Consider the following 16,000-nt stretch of genomic DNA (forward strand, 5'->3'; position numbering starts at 1 on the left):
CTAAGGCGTTCTCAGCAGACCCTCACTATATATTTAGGTGCGCCAGGTCTGTCCATAATCCTCCCCCGCCACCTGATCCAACTCACCACCAGTTGGTGGTCAGTTGACAGCTCAGCCCCTCTCTTGTGTCCAGAAAATATGAATGCAAGTCTGATGATACGTTTACAAAATCAATCACTGACCTTGGCCAGGGCCCAAGCTGTGTGTTGGGATGAGCCCGACTATATCTAGCTGGTATCTCACACATAACTCAGGCTCCTTCCCCACCAGAGAGGTGACATGCCATGTCCCAATCGCTAGTCTCGGTAGACTGGGATCGGTCCACCAGGGCCTCTGCTCCTGGCCGCCACCCAACACACATTTGCACCCGACCCTACGGTGCCTCTGGCGGGTGGTGGGCCCATATCCCTTTTTCCTGGCCAGGCCAGGGCTAAGACACTTGCCCTCGGGCACTCTGCCCTTGTCTGGTTCTAAGGCGGGGCCCTGGTAACCCTATCCCGGGAAGGGTGAACTGTTCCCTCGATCTTCCACTCATAGGGGTCCTTTGAATCACTCTTTGTCCACCTTATGTTAGTTTTGATATTTATGTTTCTGCAGTGCATCCTGGGAAGATTTGAAAAGCTTGGCCAAGGAGCGTCAGGATCAGCTACAGAAAGCTGAGGAATGTCACCGCTTTTACCAAGACCTGAGTGATGCGCTAACTCTCATCCAGGTAGCTATGTTCATGTAGAAACTGCTGTCTGACTCCTAGACATGTCAGCTGGGTTTAGATCTAATTACTTTGAAGACATCAGATCCCATGAATGGATTATGGCATTGAAATATGGAAATATAAAATGGAAGATGGAAGACAGCACACCCATCAGAAGCACGCTCATTCAGTTCAGTTCAGAAGAATGAAGAACTGTTAATAAGAGGAAGGGGACTGGCTGTCCTCCCCTAAATTATTATAGAAAATAAGACATTCTGATTTGGTTTTAGGATTATCTGTGAAAGATGGGAGATAAAGTGTACATCTATAGATGGAACCAAAGAAGGAAAACACTGCAGTGCTAAACTTTGAGATATCATTCAGATCACACAAATATAAAGCGTTTAGCTTGTTTGGCATGAACCTAACCAGCCCCGCCTCAGTAAACCACAATGAGAACAGGCCAAGAAACATGGAGGTGGGAGGGAGCTGACAGCTGGAGCTGTAAAAGTTTGAAAGGTGCAAAAGAGATTGCATTTATAGAAACGCTATGGTGTACAAAAACTAAACCCCATCCAGCAACATAGACACAGCTGTAAAGAATTTCACTTCATCTATTTGTCATTGTATCTGAAGTACAAAGAACAGAAGGAAGATTAAAAGTCCAGATCATAGACTATACATGAAATGTGAGCATCAAGTAAGTCTGGTTATCAATCTACATCAATAAATGGTATGGTTGCAACACAAGGATAGACATACAGTGTCTGTTGATTATTAGTAGCTAACAGACTAAAAACCACTCGACACAGCTGAATCCTATTTCACAGTTACACTACACATCTGTCATTTTCTACTTTATGGGATAATGTTTTTTTTATCGATTATGTTATTGATGGTCCCCTGTGCAACACTTAAAACTTCTGTTCCTGTCTCTCTCTGTAGGAGCGACACAAAAGCATCCCTGACGATGTGGCAAAGGATTTGCATGGAGTGACGTCACAGCTGAGGAAACATGAGGCCCTGCTCCTTGAGCTTGCCACCACAGAGGAACAGGTGATAAAGTGCTAAATTTGTTGACCAAGGACATCATATAGTTAAGAAAAGATGTTTAACATCTGATTCAGCTTAAATGAAAAGATCACCATGGAAACAGTCTCTTATGGGTTGTTAACAGGCTAGGGAGCATTTCTAAAGTGGTTTACAGTCAGTCTAACCTACAGAATGTATTTTTCTGCCCAGTGATACATAAAATCACTCTGAAGGGCGGCATTTCTGACATCATTACTATAGAAATGTAGCAGAAGGAAAATCTGTTCAATACTCACTGATGATGAGCTCAATAAGACAGAGTGGAAGATGCTGTCTGACAAAATGACAAAGTGCCATTGGCTGGAATGAGACATCTTAATGTATCTTATCTCTTTCATTTCTATAGTTTCAAGAGCAGCTGGACTCTGTTGACTCTGTCCTGGAGCTTTGCACGCCCGAACTGAGTGTTCGCCTACAGAAAGTGCAGGACGAGGTGGTGGAACGGTGGGAGGAGCTGCGACTTCTTGCTGAGAAGAGAGAAGAGGAGCTCAAGCGGGCTTCCCAGCGATATCAATTCCTTAGCATGGTGAGGACAGATAGATACAGGATGCAGGTCTGAAAGTCTAAAGTAGTACTTCCTTGAGTTGTTCAGTAGATGTTTTGCATCTTTTTGTGGAGGTTTTTCAAGTGTATTTAGGTATAAGGGGAATTTTATCCATTTGGATTTTGTCCCCAACAATGAGCTTACTTCTGTCATCTTCCCCACTCTTCTTCTTCAGGTGCAAGACTACTTCCTGTGGTGCAGCCAGCTGATCAGTGCAATGGCAGTTGAGGAAAGCATCAGTGATGTGGCTACCGCTGACCTCCAGCTGGCTCAACATCAGCAGTTATGGGCTGAGATGGAGGCAAGACAGGAGACCTACCAGCAAGCTCTGGACATGGGAGAAGAGCTGCAGACACAGGACAAAAGCAACCAGAAGGAGGTAAGGAGGAGAAGTAAGATTTTGGAGACTCTGGGGATAGCTATATGGCACTTTTCTCATTTTATGGAATACAAACAGAAAATAAAAGAAAGAAAAGTCTGCAAGACCAGAAAGCAGATTAAAAAATACAGCTGCAAAATACAGAAAATCACAACTTCATTGTACCCTTCAAGCACTGTCCAAAACACATTGTGTGCATGAAAGGATTTAGGATGCTGAAGCAAACTCATCTCTGGAGATCAGCTTGGCTTTAATCATTAAGCTCATCTGTTGTGGCCTAGAGTCATATTCTGATTGATTTCAGAAATAATCATAAAGTTACGGTTACCATTTACCTATTAATGAAGTCCATGTTTGATAAGTATAGAAAGAGTTTGTTATCCCAGGGTGAGGAGGGGGTTCGGGTCCTGGGATAACAAGGGATAACAGCTCTTTAAAAAAGAGCTTAACCTTAAGATGAGATGAATCTGAATTTTTTTCCCCCACTGTTGTAAGGTAGACATTGACACAGTCTAGTCAGAGAAATTAGACTTTTTGTTGGGTGATGGTTCTCTTAGGTGTTGGAGAAGATGGACGCTCTCCAGTCAGAGAGAGAAAAACTGGAGGAGAACTGGAAGAAGAAACAGAGCTGGTTAGAAACTGTTCACCTGGAGCAGATCTTCTACAGAGACGTCAACAGCATGGAGAAGATGTCCAACTCACAGGAGGTACACCTGCTGTATTTGTTCAAGAAAAAAACCCTGCAAAATAATGATACCATTGATGGTGAAAACTTCTGTCATGTCTCCACAGATCCTGCTGAAGAACAGCACTCTGGGAAATACTGTGGATGAGACAGAAGGTTTGATCAAACGCCATGAAGCTTTTGAGAAGCTGCTCAGCTCGCAGGAGGACAAGGTCTGTACTCCTTCTGAGGGTTGGTCCTTTCCCCTACAGTTAAAACAAAATGCACAGCTTCTTTAAAGTCAATTGGAAAAACTAAACCATTTAGTGACATGCTGAGGTAGAGTGAATGATAATACTCTACATTTTATAGTAATTACCACTTTCTACCTTGGTTGAGCCCCTGCTCATTTAAATCTACACTTCCCGCTCTCTGTTCCAGCTGTCATCTCTGAAGGAGTTGGCTGAACGTCTGAGGAAACAGCTGAGCAAAAAGAAGAGCGGACAAGTCAAAACCAGACTTAAAGCTCTCCTCCAGAGACGAGAGAAAATTAAAGAGCTTTCTGCCAAACGTGGGGAAGAGCTGGAGCTTTCCAGGCGTTTGTGCATTTTCAACCGAGATGTCGCAGAGGTAACTTGCTAACCAGTCAGAACACTGGGCAATGTTTGGTAGCTGGATCCCCAAATATCTTTAAGGTTTTTACAGTGTTAAAAAATAAGGTGTGATTGACGATAACTGACAAATGAAAAAACTCAGGTCTGATTTCCAGTTCAATTCTCTGTTTATAACACTGTTTAACCGTCCATCTACTTCTGTTTCTGTGCGTCAGGCAGAGGAGTGGGTGTCTGAGCGGATGCAGAAGATGGCAGAGGACAGTAAAGCTGACCTCAGCAACCTGCAAACCAAGATGAAACTCCTGCAGAAACATCAGGTGTTTGAGGCTGAAATCCTGTCTCACCATGAGATCATCAGTAATGTACTTTTGGTAAGAACAGCTCGAGGGCCAGCAGTAGGGCAAATTAATATGAAACCACAATAACAGAAAAGATTCAGCGGGAGTGAAAAGATCTGGGAGTGATCTACTAAAAACGTGCAAACATATGAGCAGATTTCATTTCAGTAATAACTAACATGAACAGACCTGCTGAAGGTGTAAGTAATCTGCCAAAAGAATAGCTTTGTGAACACAAACCCCCCCCCCCCCCCCCCCCCCCCAAAACAAAACAAAACAAAACAAAAAAACAACAACACAAGAGCTGGTCATGTTGCACAGTTCTGTGTGTGCACATTGCTGAATAAAGACACAATTAATATTGCCATGTAGCTAATAGTAAATCTGACTCCAAGTGGAAAAAAGTGGAAAACATGTATAGCAGTAATGCCACTTAACTTTAGGTTTAGGATTGTTTGACGTGATTGGACACAAAGAGGTGAGATGATAAGATGAAATGTTAATATGGATCTTTTTTTTAATTTACCTTTCAGAATTACCACTTACAGACATGATTTAGTGAACCTGTCAGTGTTGGTTAGATTGCGTCTTCAGCTTTGTGCCTTTGTGTCAAACATCTACATGCAGCCTGCTTTGTTCTTTGCTTCTAGGCTGGGGAAGAACTTGTATCTCTTCACCTGAGGTCCAAAGAGGTAAAGAAGAGTGCAGCCACACTCGAGCTTCACTGGGAAGAGCTGAAGAAGGCTGTGGCCATCCGTGGCAAAGCTCTGGAAGATAACAGAGCCTTCCTGGAGTACCTCCAGAAGGTGGAGGAGGTGGAGGCCTGGATCAGACAAAAGGTAGAGCACAGATAAATGGATGGAAGTGCATTGCTGTTAACATGGGGACATTTGTTACTTTACGTCTGTGACTCTGTGTTTCAGGAGGTTATGATTAATGTTGGAGATGTTGGAAAGGACTATGAACATGGAGTCCAGCTGCTGAAGAAGCTCAGTGAGTTCAGGGGAAGTGAAGATAAGGTAAGTAAACTTATGTTGTTCCAACGTGAGCTGCGAGAAACTACAGCTATGCTAGGCTGCAATGATAGTTACACAAGACACAGAGCTCAGTGTTTGATGACTCAACCTTTTGATGGCAATAGTGAAGTCGGACAGGGCCTCTATATACCACAAACAGGGAGAAGATGAAGAACACTGCTTTTAAATGCTTTGCTCTCTAGTGTTCTCCTCAAACAGGATACGAAGAGCTTAACATGACTAACATTACTGATATTATAGAAGGAATAGCTCAAACTGACCACAAGCCACACTGTTTTAATATGTCTGAAAAGTGACAGCCAAATCTGTAATCTGCAGGACGTGACAGTGGATGATGCTCATATCAAAGCCATCAACAAACTGGCAGCCAAACTAGAAAAAAGACAGAGTGCTGAGGAACTGGTGACTGTGACAAAGAGGAGGCAGCAGCTCAATGAAAGGTAACGTGTCTGAAGATCTTCCACTCGCTTCCACTCATGTGTTTTTTTCCCACTCATCCAGATCAGGGTCACAGTGGGGCTGGAGCTAATTCCAGCTGCTCCACAAGAGGAAGGGCATATCCTGGACAGGTCACAAGTCTGTCACAGTCACAGGCTAACACAAGTGCCTACATGGGTACCCATGCAATTATAGGGAGAACATTCAAAGAAGGCCCCAGCTGACTGGTGGATTTCAACCCAGAACTTTCTTGCTGTGAGGCAACAGTGTTGACCAGCGCACAAACAAAATAATACATCAAAGTGGTTCTTCTCCTCCAGGTGGAGCAAATTTCACGTTGATCTGAATAATTACAAGAACCAGCTCGAAGAAGCTCTGGTGGTCCACAGTCTCATCAGAGAACTGGAGGAGGTCAGAGACAGAGCTAATGAAAAGGTCAGGCAACTGTTTTTTTAACCTTGATGCTGCACTTCTAAAACACAAAATTATTACACTGTAAAAAATTGCACACTGTGAAAAATGTCAGCAAAAACAGAATGCAGTGATTTGAAAATCTCAAACTCATACAGTATTCACAAAGGAACATGAAAACAACATTCATCTAAAACTCCAGCAAATGGTCTCCTCAGCTGCCAGATGGACTGTAGTTAAAAGAAGTCAGGATGCTGCACAGTGGTAAACATTGCAATGTTCTAACTGTGTTGAAATGCTGGACCTGAGCTGATGTACTCACCTTTAATCCTGTCCGTCCTTCGTCACTCCCAGTCAGAATCTTAACATCTTTTCTGTTTTTTATTGTGAATAAAATATGGGCTAATGAGATTTGCCAGTCATTGCATTCTGTTTTATTTACATTTGACCCAGCATTGCAACTTTTTTGGAACTTGGTTGGTATTTTGAAAAGGTTCCTCCTCGCTCTCTTTAGATGCTGCTGCTGCAGGATCAGGATTGTGGCTGCGATGTGGACAGTGTAGAAAACCTGATTAGACGCCACGAGGAAATAGAGAGAGAGGCTGGAGTTATCCAAGATAGAGCAAAGGTGAGGCACCCAAGGCTGCAACTGACACGTTCATTCTTGACTTTAGGAATTGTAACTGGAAAGCTTGCATGTAAGCTTGGTACCTGTTCACAAAGATGGTCACAAGTAGATGTTAAATAGATTAAAAACAAGACAAAAAAGCAAACCTTGACAGATGGAAACAAAAATCAGATGAATCTAATCTTGTCTAATCTTTCATCAAAAAACTAAATGCAGTTTTATAAGTCCAGCTCATTTGCCAAATTACCACCTCTATGACTAAAATGACTGACTTACTTCTGTCTCATCAGTCTCTGGAAGAAGGCTTGTTGGGTGATGTGAGTGCTCAGTCAGTGATGAGCGACAAGCTGAAGACCAAACAGAAAGAAGTCCAGAAGACTCTGAAAACTTTGGACAAGGAACTCAAACACAGGTAACTTTAATCTACTATTAGAAGCAACAGTGATTTCAATTATTTTAATTGCTGAAAGTTTTCAAAGGTCAGAGCATCTAGTAATTAACAGTGAAATAACTATGTAGGCACCAATGAAGTTTGCCAATGTTTTCTTTGCCATCTCTATACCTTGTCTAAAATCAAGCAGTCTGGCAAATTCCTTGAATTCCTCGCAGGATTGTCACTCACCACTTTATCTAGGCTACCGAGCAGCTTTTGAATTATCTGTGTGATTGTTGTTGATGGAAAGTGTGGTATTTCCAAAACCACGGAGTAGCAATCTGTGATTATCAGGTTGTGTTGGTGCTTACCCTCACATTGATCCATAGCAACTTTTTCCAGGGTTGTTCTGGGAGCAGCTTGGATATTGAGTTTAGTTTAGTTAGTTTAGATATGAGAGGTTCTTTTGGTTGACTTTTCAATTCATAGCACACAGGTAGAGCACCGTCTTTACCTGTGCTCGTCTTTCGGTGCAGCTCTGTGTAGGCAGCTGTTGTTTTATCGTTTCATCCATTTTGCTGGTGGGTGCAGGAATCCCGTCCAACACTAGCCACACAGCATGCCACATCGCACTGAGTGTTAGCCAGAGGGCTAGGTGACAGGTTGTGATAAGCGTTTTCACTTTAGCATACTCCTATACTGGATTCTCATGTCTAAAATCATGGGAACATGTTGGGACTGTAGTTGCACACTGTTCCAGGTGTGGTATGTAATGAGAGGTACTGGACTAGCTGAAGCTCGGTCTGTCTAAACTAGCTAGGCCATCGAGGTATCCCTCAAACTTTCTACAAGCCCACACACCTGCTAAAGGCTTTTTTTCCCTCTCACTAAGCATGCAACATGTTAACCACTGGACTTTTAGAGGCCCAACAGTGTTTTACATTAGTAAAAATCAAAAATACGGATAGTGATCAGAAGAACTCCCTCAGGAAAAACTCAAGAAGAAATGGTCTTTTTCAGAAAAGAAAAGCTGCAGGAGGCTCACCAGTTGCAGCTTTTCAAGGCTAACCAGCGCCTCCTGCTGGAGTGGAGTCTCAAACAAAGCAGTGAGATGGCAGAAAAGGGACTTCCCAAGACCAGAACAGAGGCTGACCGGCTCATTGTGGAGCATCAGGACTGGAGAGTGAGCACTGTGGCTTACTTAAACTTTACTACCTTAATGAAGTAAATGCCAATTTTAAAAGTTGCTGTTTTTAGACGGAGATTGACGCTCGTGCTGAACGCATCGACTCTGTCAGGGACTTTGGTCTGGGTCTCATCCGGTCTGGTCACAGCTCTAAGTCAGAGATCCAAAAGGCTTTGAACCAGCTAGAGGAAGCTAAAGCTGGACTGGACCGAGCCTGGTTGAACCGTAACATAACCTTGGAGCAGGCCCGTACACTACAGGTGACACAGCAGCGGCCCCCAAAATAATTTAATATGACTTTTTGATGTGAATAATGAATTAATATAGTCTCATTCATATTTATAAGTATATTTGCAAAATTAATTTGCTGAATAAATCTCAGATTTAATTAAAATAAATATATTTCATGTATTGTAAGTTAACCTGGTCCTCTTAGCATTACACTGAATAATCCTTAATATAATTGACGAGATCAGACAAGATCGGGCGTTCTCAGGGTGGTATGGCTGTTCTGTGACTGCAGCTCAGGCGGTAGGGCAGGTCATCTACTGATCCTCCTTCAGTCTGCATGCCAAGTATCCTTGGGCAAGATACTAACCCCAGATTGCTCTCCCCGATGCTACATTTGCTATGAATGGTAGTTAGGAAGCACTAAGAACCTTAGCAGACAGTGCTTGTGTGATTGGATGAATGTGGCATGTTGTGTAGAGTGCTTTGAGTACTCTGGGAGAGTAGAAAAGTGCTATATAAGAATCAGTCCATTTACCACAATTGACACATATGATTGAGCTACTTTACATAACTGAAAAGTTTCAGCTACCTTAGCAAGGTGGATTTTGTGTCTTCTTGTAGTTAGACATAAGACAACTATGAGACACAGCTTTAGCAGTCAGATTAGCTTTTGCTGAGCTCTTCTCTGTATCCTTCAGATCTTCCTGACCTCTGTAGAACAATGTGAGAGCTGGCTCAACAACAGTGAAGCCTTCCTGTCTAATCAGGACCTCGGGGTACGGATGATTTGCTTCAGAATCATACATATATAGGAAAGTACTCTTATGCTGTGAAAGCAACCTATTCTTTTTGCAGAGCTCAGTGACAGAGGTAGAAACACTGCAGAGGAAGCAGATTCAGTTTGAGGAAGCCCTGGAGGCTCAGGGAGACCAGCTGGACCAGGTAGAGAAGCTGGCCCAGGAGATGATCCAACAAAAGCACTATGATGCCAACAACATCAGAGCAAAGAGCAAAGCACTGACCACCAGGTAGTCATCAGACATCTCAGCCACACACTTTCCAATTAAAGCAAGTACTGTAGCTGGAAATAATGTTTTGACTCCTGCTTGCTCACCTGCTGTGTTTGCGCAGGCGGAGTCAGTTGCAGCGGCAGAGTAGATCTCGTTACAAAGCTCTGGATCAATCCCTCCAGCTGCAGCAGTTCTTGTCCAGCAGCTACCAGGTAACTTTCTGAACTCTGCTGAAGCCTAATTTGTATTGTTCTTCAGGGGTCTATAGCAAATTTGTGTTTTCCAGGTATGTGTGTGGCTGAATGAGCGTAACGCCATAGCACTGGATGAAAACTGGAGGGAACCAAACAACCTTCAGGCAAAGCTGTTAAAACATCAGAGCTTTGAAGCAGAGATCCTCGGCAACCGCTACAGGGTGGAAACCCTCACTAAGGTGGATTTTCTTAAGTGTCTGTGTATTTCCCTGATTACAGCTCTAGCTGCAAGATGTCTTGGGCTGGACAGTTAACGGTTTATTCCTGAGAAGTGTCAAAAAGATTATCCCATCAGAATTTTTGTCCTATTTAGACCATCTCTTAGATTTTGCTAACATTTCAGACTTTATTGTTTGTTTACACCATTGGGAATATAAAATGTTGCCTATTGGGTGCTTTCCAGGAAGGAGAGAAGCTGCTGTCTGAGTCTCTGTCTGCTGAAGGAAAGGTTCGACCTCGACTCAGAGAGCTGACTGACAGCTGGGATACTCTGATCCACAACGGCAAGGAGAAGAAAACTAGACTGCAGGAGGCCTACCAGGTACTTGCCCAGTCATGTTTAATGTTGCCCTTAAAACTATAACTTAATTTCAACTTAAACCTACTCAACTTTAATCCTTAACTAAATCTTCATAGAAAACATTAAAGATTTCTTTCATGCTCATTGCCCTGGAATTGTAGGGAGGCACATAAAGTTCTCTGAATGCCCTTTGTGTGTTTAGGCATTGCAGTTCCAGCGTTCATTGGATGACATGGAGCAGTTCGTGGCGTCAGTGGAGAGGGAGCTGGCCAATGAGGACTGTGGCAGTGACCTACCCTCTGTGAACAGACTGCTGAAGGAACTGCAGGGGGTGGAAGAGGAGATGGATGGACACCAAGACCGAATCCAGGTGCAAGCGCGAGGGTGGACATAATGCTTAGTTGTTTTAAATCCTCATAATTTTGAGTTTTTAGTTTGATTTTTTTTCATTACTAATTATATCTAAGCTACATACTAGATTACTTCTATAATGATATTATAGCCGTCATGGTCCTGGGTCTTTGTCCCAGGGTTTATGCTATGGATTGTGTGAATCGGGTTAAAATGATATTCTAAGTTAGGCTAGATTCTCTGATTGTTTCATGTTCGGTTTTCTTGTAATTCTGAGTTCTCATTCGATCATTTAGTTTCTGTTTAGTTTCTAGCTCTTAGTAAGTAAGCAAGTAAAATTTTATTTATATACCACCTTTCAAGACAAAGATCACAAAGTGCTTCACAAAGAAATACCAAGGCATTTAAAAGAAAAAACAGACGAAAAGGTTCTTAGTGATCATAGTTTTCCCTGCCTCTGAGTCTAATCTTCTCCTGTCAGTCAGTCTTGTCTCTGTGTTTATTCCTGTCTCCCCAATTGCTGCGTCTTGAGTTTCTGTCTGTGGGTTTCCCGTGTCCTGTGTCTAGTATATTCATTTTTGCTTCCTCCCTGTCCCATTATGCCAGTTAGCTTCCAGCTATGTTTCCCATCCCTTGTGTATTTAGTCCCCTGTTGTCCTCTGCCTGTTGTCGCGTCATTCCACATTGCTGCGTGTCTCTCCCATGGTCCTCGTTTCTCCTAGTGGTTCTAGTCTAGTTTCTCTGTTCCTAGTTTTCTAGCTTCATAGTTCTTTGTTTCCAGTTTTAAGTTATGTTTACATATATCCCGTGTCTCAGTGTTTACAGCAAAATAAAGCTGCCTCTTTTAGTTCATCACCTTTGTGGCAGCTCCTGCCTGCCACACAGCACACTCATGACAATTGCCCACCCTACTTCACAACAAACATTAATGTGAAATTTATTTTAAAAACCCCACCATATTGTTAACATCAGCTAAATGTTAGTGGAGACACATTATTCATGTTAATGACTATATGTTTAACTCAGTTTTAAGTCTAAAGGGAAAAATAACCTTACTTATACTTCTTTGGTTTCCAAACTGGCATGCCACACTAGAGTTGCCTGCCACCATCATGGAAAAAGAGCATTGTAGATTCACTAAAGTGTGACAAATGTCGGCTTGCTTTGTAAATCCACTGCATATATGAAGTATATGTAAATGTATATATTTTATATATCAGGGTCTGGTGGACACAGCAAAGAGCTTCCACTCTCAGGGTAACTTCCTGGCTGAGGAGATTCAGACCAGAGTGGCACACACCATCAACAGGTTTGTAAACAGTAGATCATTTGCACTGTGAAGAAATCTGGTTGTATACATAATGTAGCCGACTTCCTCATGTCTCTTTATAACCTTGGAAGAGGTTGATGCTCTTCCAAGGGTATAACAACTGTTATAAAAATTAAAATATCACTAAATGAGAAAAAAATGTTTGAAATGTATTTCACCGGTGTTGGTCTTTACTCTGACAGGTACAACAGTCTGGCGCAGCCCCTGCAGAGACGTAAGGAGAACTTGGAGGCCTGGCAAGTCCTGTTCCAGTTCTACAGAAATGTGGAGGAGGAAACGGCCTGGCTGAATGACAGACTGCCCTCCATCACTGCCAAAGACTTGGGCAGCTCCCTCAGCAGTAGCCAGCAGCTGCTCCACAAGCACCAGGTGACCACTTGCAGAGTTTACTGACAGTGAGGAAGGAAGAAAACATATCTAAATTAATTAATATTCACATTATTACAGACATCATAATTTTAATAAGACATTTATAACCTCCTGGACTTTATTTGTAGCTCCAAATTGCAATTGTTTTTATAGTTAAGGACATCTTTGATTACTTGTTTAGTGGTCTGGTCATAGGTTATTAAATAGCATCTATGGTTCAAATTGTTCCAGGTTTTGGGTTACTTTTGTTGTGTTTATTGAAAAAAATAATTTGCAAATCATTTTTTAAAGACCTTGATGCAGGAGATCTCTGGACGCATGCCATTGGTCCAAGCAGTTCAGGAGGCGGGGCATAGTCTGGTAAGGATCTCTTTGATTTCGGCATTGTTATAGCTGGAATGTTTAAGAAATGATCCGGGAACCTTATGTGTTCTTCTCTCAGGTCAGGGGCCGACACTTTGCATCTCACGATATCCGGGAGCGTCTGGAGGACTTAAAGAGTCTGCATGAGAAGCTGACGGTAGAGGGTGAGAAGAAAGTGAAACTACTGCAGGAGGCAGTCAGCATACATGCCTTCCTCACAGAGGTAACAGACACATGACATAAAACTGAGATTTAACGTATAAAGGTCCCCCTTTTTAGATATATTATAAAATATCTGAAAAATAAGTTTTGTTTCAAGTATCATAAACCACAGACTGTAATCACTCACATCCTCAGACCATGCCGCAATGTTACCGACTGTGACTCCATCAACATGCTATGCTGCTCTTGTTCAAAAAATAAAAGTGGCGCCTTCGCCTCAAGGCGCTTTATATTGCAAGGTAGACCCTATAATTTTACATACAAACAAAAACCCAACAATCATATGACCCCCTATGAGCAAACATAACTCCCTTTTAACAGGAAGAAACCTCCGGCAGAACTAGGCTCAGGGAGGGGTCGCGGTCATCAGCCGTGACCGGTTAAATCCTGAATTGATATTTAAATAGAAATGTATTTTGCCAGAAATACCTTTAATAATATATTTCTGACTGTCTGAATCAAAATTGAATTGAATCAGAACCTCGTGGATGAAAATCAAATCCATTTTAGAAATCTGTGACAATACCCAGTCCTATGTATAACCGCTCATTACTAGCAACACTGTAGCTGACTGTATATAAAAGATTTAAGTCATACAATTGTACAAATTACCCTCTGAGCAGGTCACTATCACAGGAAGAGACAGAACACCATGTACTCTCACGGTCAATTTAGAATCAACAACTAATCTAACAAGCCTTTTTTGGACAGTTGGACTGGTTTAAGACATTATTTTATGTTATGTATATAATCACAACAAAAAAAACTGTAAAAGAAAAAAAAAAAACTTTACCTGTTATGTGCCTATTTTTGTGTGTTTGAAGGTTTCAGAGCTCCAACTGTGGTTAGAGGAGCAGCAGGTGGGTTTAGAGTCTCGAGACTGCGGGAGGAGTGAGGAGGTGACGGAAGCTATGCTGAGGAAATTGGACTCTGTGGCTGTAGAACTGGACAACCAGAGGAGGACAGTGGAGAAGCTGCAGGAGAACGGTGCATCGTTGCAACACCTTAGACACCCCAAGAGGTAAAACGGTGTGTAGTACGATGCAGTATCATCATTCTGCTTGGGTTTTTTTTTTTACATTTTGAAACTTAAAAGAAAAGAATGTTTCTGTTTTTCAGCCACCTGGTCAGTGAGTCTCTCCCAGCTGTCGTTGAATGTTTTGAGATGCTCCTCAGACTTTCTGCATCCCGTCGTGCCGCTCTGGAAGATCAGCTCCGTCTCTATGTGTATGAGAGAGAGGCTAAAGAACTCCAAACATGGCTGACCTCCAAGAGAACGATGGTAGAGTCCACCGACTGTGGACAAGATCTGGAGAATGTGGAAGTGAGTCACGTAGAAAAATAATCATGGGTTTCTTGTGCTTCATAGTTTTTAAAAAGTAGAATGGTTGAGCCATCAGCTATCAATTGCTGCTCCTGTGAAACTAGCTCCCAGTTTGGGTTGTAAGATTAGATTTCCAACTTTCTTTTTGATGATGCTTATAGTCAGGGCTGGATCAGTTGATCCTAAACCAGCCCTTAGTTATCCTGTTATAAGCTCAGTCTGCCGGGTGACTTCCCATCATACACTGAGAATTTGTTCTGTACTCATTTATTTTCACTCCTCATGTGTTTATACACCACTACTGCATGGCATTAGCTTTTCTCTTTCCCTTCACCTACTAACCAGTCATGGCAGCTGGTTGGCCTTTTTCTGCTGGAAGTCTCTTCCTGTGAAAAAGGAGTTTGTCATTCCCACTCTTGCCAAGTGATGCTCTTAGGGGATCAACTTAAAATGACTGTTGTTGGTGACTGTCGTTGTGAACTGGTGTTAAATAAATAACTAGCCTGTGCTAGTGCGCCATAGATATAGTCAGGCTTGCCTCAATTCACAGCTTGGGTTTAGGAACCAGTGTCCAGGAATAAGCCTGGACTCTAGTTTCCCTTAGTGAGAGGTAGCGGGCAGGGGTGGGTATACTTTTATCACTCTGGCTTGTTGCCTGTATGTTGGTTCACCAGTGCACAAGAGCATTGCTTTTCTGCACCTTCAGGTCGGGGAAACGGTCCAGAGACAGGAGCAGAGCTGTTAGTTGCTCACCATCTAGTGACCACTGAGGACACTGGAATGGACAGACCTGGCCCCCCAGATGTGTAGTGAGGGTGCATAAGCCGTGTCTGACAGTGGACATATTCAGCTTTATTAGCTTGTGGGACTGTGGCTGATAGATATTGACAGGCCAAGCGGATTATGGCTCTGTCAGGAGCTGAACCAAAAGAGTTTGGAAAGAGTTTTGTGAGCCCACCGAACAAGACTTGATCTGCCTTAGTTGACCTCTCTTACCCAGGCAATTCCAGCAAAACATCAGGTGATTCTGGATGAACATGCAGCCCTCTTCTGGACTGCGCCCAGCTGAAGCTAAGCTCCAGTAATGCTCAGGTTGTCAGGAAATAAACAGCTCATCTGATTTCTCTGACTACAGCTGTTTTTTCCAAATATGTCCCCAAGGTCCCCGAGGGGCACAAGGTGTTAAAGCCCTGATACTCTGCTGAGTAAAATGGAGGTGGCTGAAATGCCAAGAGTTGGATTGTGGGGCATCTGTATGATGTCTCCAATTTTTATTTGTGTAGAAATTCATAAAGTCATTGCTAGTTAACGTTAAATGAGTACTCGGCTCAACAGAACTCTCTGTCACTCCGGCTACAGTCCGGAAAGCTGGGGTTGTTCCTGTTCTCTTCAATCAGTGATAAATATTAGTTTTATGGAGGGCCCTTTTTTTGGGGGGGGGGGGGAAGCCACTAATGGGAAAACCATTATTGGATTTTTTTGTATTTGAAATTTTGTTTTCTTTTTTCGTGATTTCTTTTTTTATGTTTTGGGCTTTAAGAAGTATAGAGAGTAGACAGGTAAGCAGGGAGTGATTTGGGAGAGGGATAATGTGACACAGAGAAAGGTCTGTGGTAGATTCAAACCCAGAT

At 42.6% G+C, this 16,000-nt stretch overlaps 1 protein-coding gene across 1 annotated transcript in view; it reads left to right on the forward strand.

Moving 5' to 3' along the window:
• sptbn5 (spectrin, beta, non-erythrocytic 5) overlaps positions 1-16,000 on the forward strand; it is a 67,843-nt gene that overhangs the window by 27,294 nt on the left and 24,549 nt on the right. Inside the window, exons 40-67 of the mRNA XM_080870517.1 lie at positions 598-712; positions 1,637-1,747; positions 2,130-2,309; positions 2,503-2,706; positions 3,264-3,413; positions 3,499-3,603; positions 3,812-4,000; positions 4,200-4,355; positions 4,973-5,161; positions 5,246-5,341; positions 5,678-5,799; positions 6,118-6,232; positions 6,723-6,836; positions 7,127-7,248; positions 8,230-8,392; positions 8,467-8,655; positions 9,325-9,402; positions 9,482-9,654; positions 9,758-9,848; positions 9,923-10,069; positions 10,294-10,431; positions 10,613-10,780; positions 11,982-12,070; positions 12,274-12,460; positions 12,752-12,820; positions 12,903-13,046; positions 13,870-14,066; positions 14,165-14,369. Of these exons, the coding sequence (XP_080726643.1) occupies positions 598-712; positions 1,637-1,747; positions 2,130-2,309; positions 2,503-2,706; positions 3,264-3,413; positions 3,499-3,603; positions 3,812-4,000; positions 4,200-4,355; positions 4,973-5,161; positions 5,246-5,341; positions 5,678-5,799; positions 6,118-6,232; positions 6,723-6,836; positions 7,127-7,248; positions 8,230-8,392; positions 8,467-8,655; positions 9,325-9,402; positions 9,482-9,654; positions 9,758-9,848; positions 9,923-10,069; positions 10,294-10,431; positions 10,613-10,780; positions 11,982-12,070; positions 12,274-12,460; positions 12,752-12,820; positions 12,903-13,046; positions 13,870-14,066; positions 14,165-14,369 (4,006 nt within the window). The remainder of the gene's footprint in view (positions 1-597; positions 713-1,636; positions 1,748-2,129; positions 2,310-2,502; positions 2,707-3,263; positions 3,414-3,498; positions 3,604-3,811; positions 4,001-4,199; positions 4,356-4,972; positions 5,162-5,245; positions 5,342-5,677; positions 5,800-6,117; positions 6,233-6,722; positions 6,837-7,126; positions 7,249-8,229; positions 8,393-8,466; positions 8,656-9,324; positions 9,403-9,481; positions 9,655-9,757; positions 9,849-9,922; positions 10,070-10,293; positions 10,432-10,612; positions 10,781-11,981; positions 12,071-12,273; positions 12,461-12,751; positions 12,821-12,902; positions 13,047-13,869; positions 14,067-14,164; positions 14,370-16,000) is intronic.

The sequence above is a fragment of the Rhamphochromis sp. 'chilingali' genome, assembly GCF_963969265.1.
Source record: "Rhamphochromis sp. 'chilingali' genome assembly, chromosome: 21".
NCBI lineage: Eukaryota > Metazoa > Chordata > Actinopteri > Cichliformes > Cichlidae > Rhamphochromis > Rhamphochromis sp. 'chilingali'.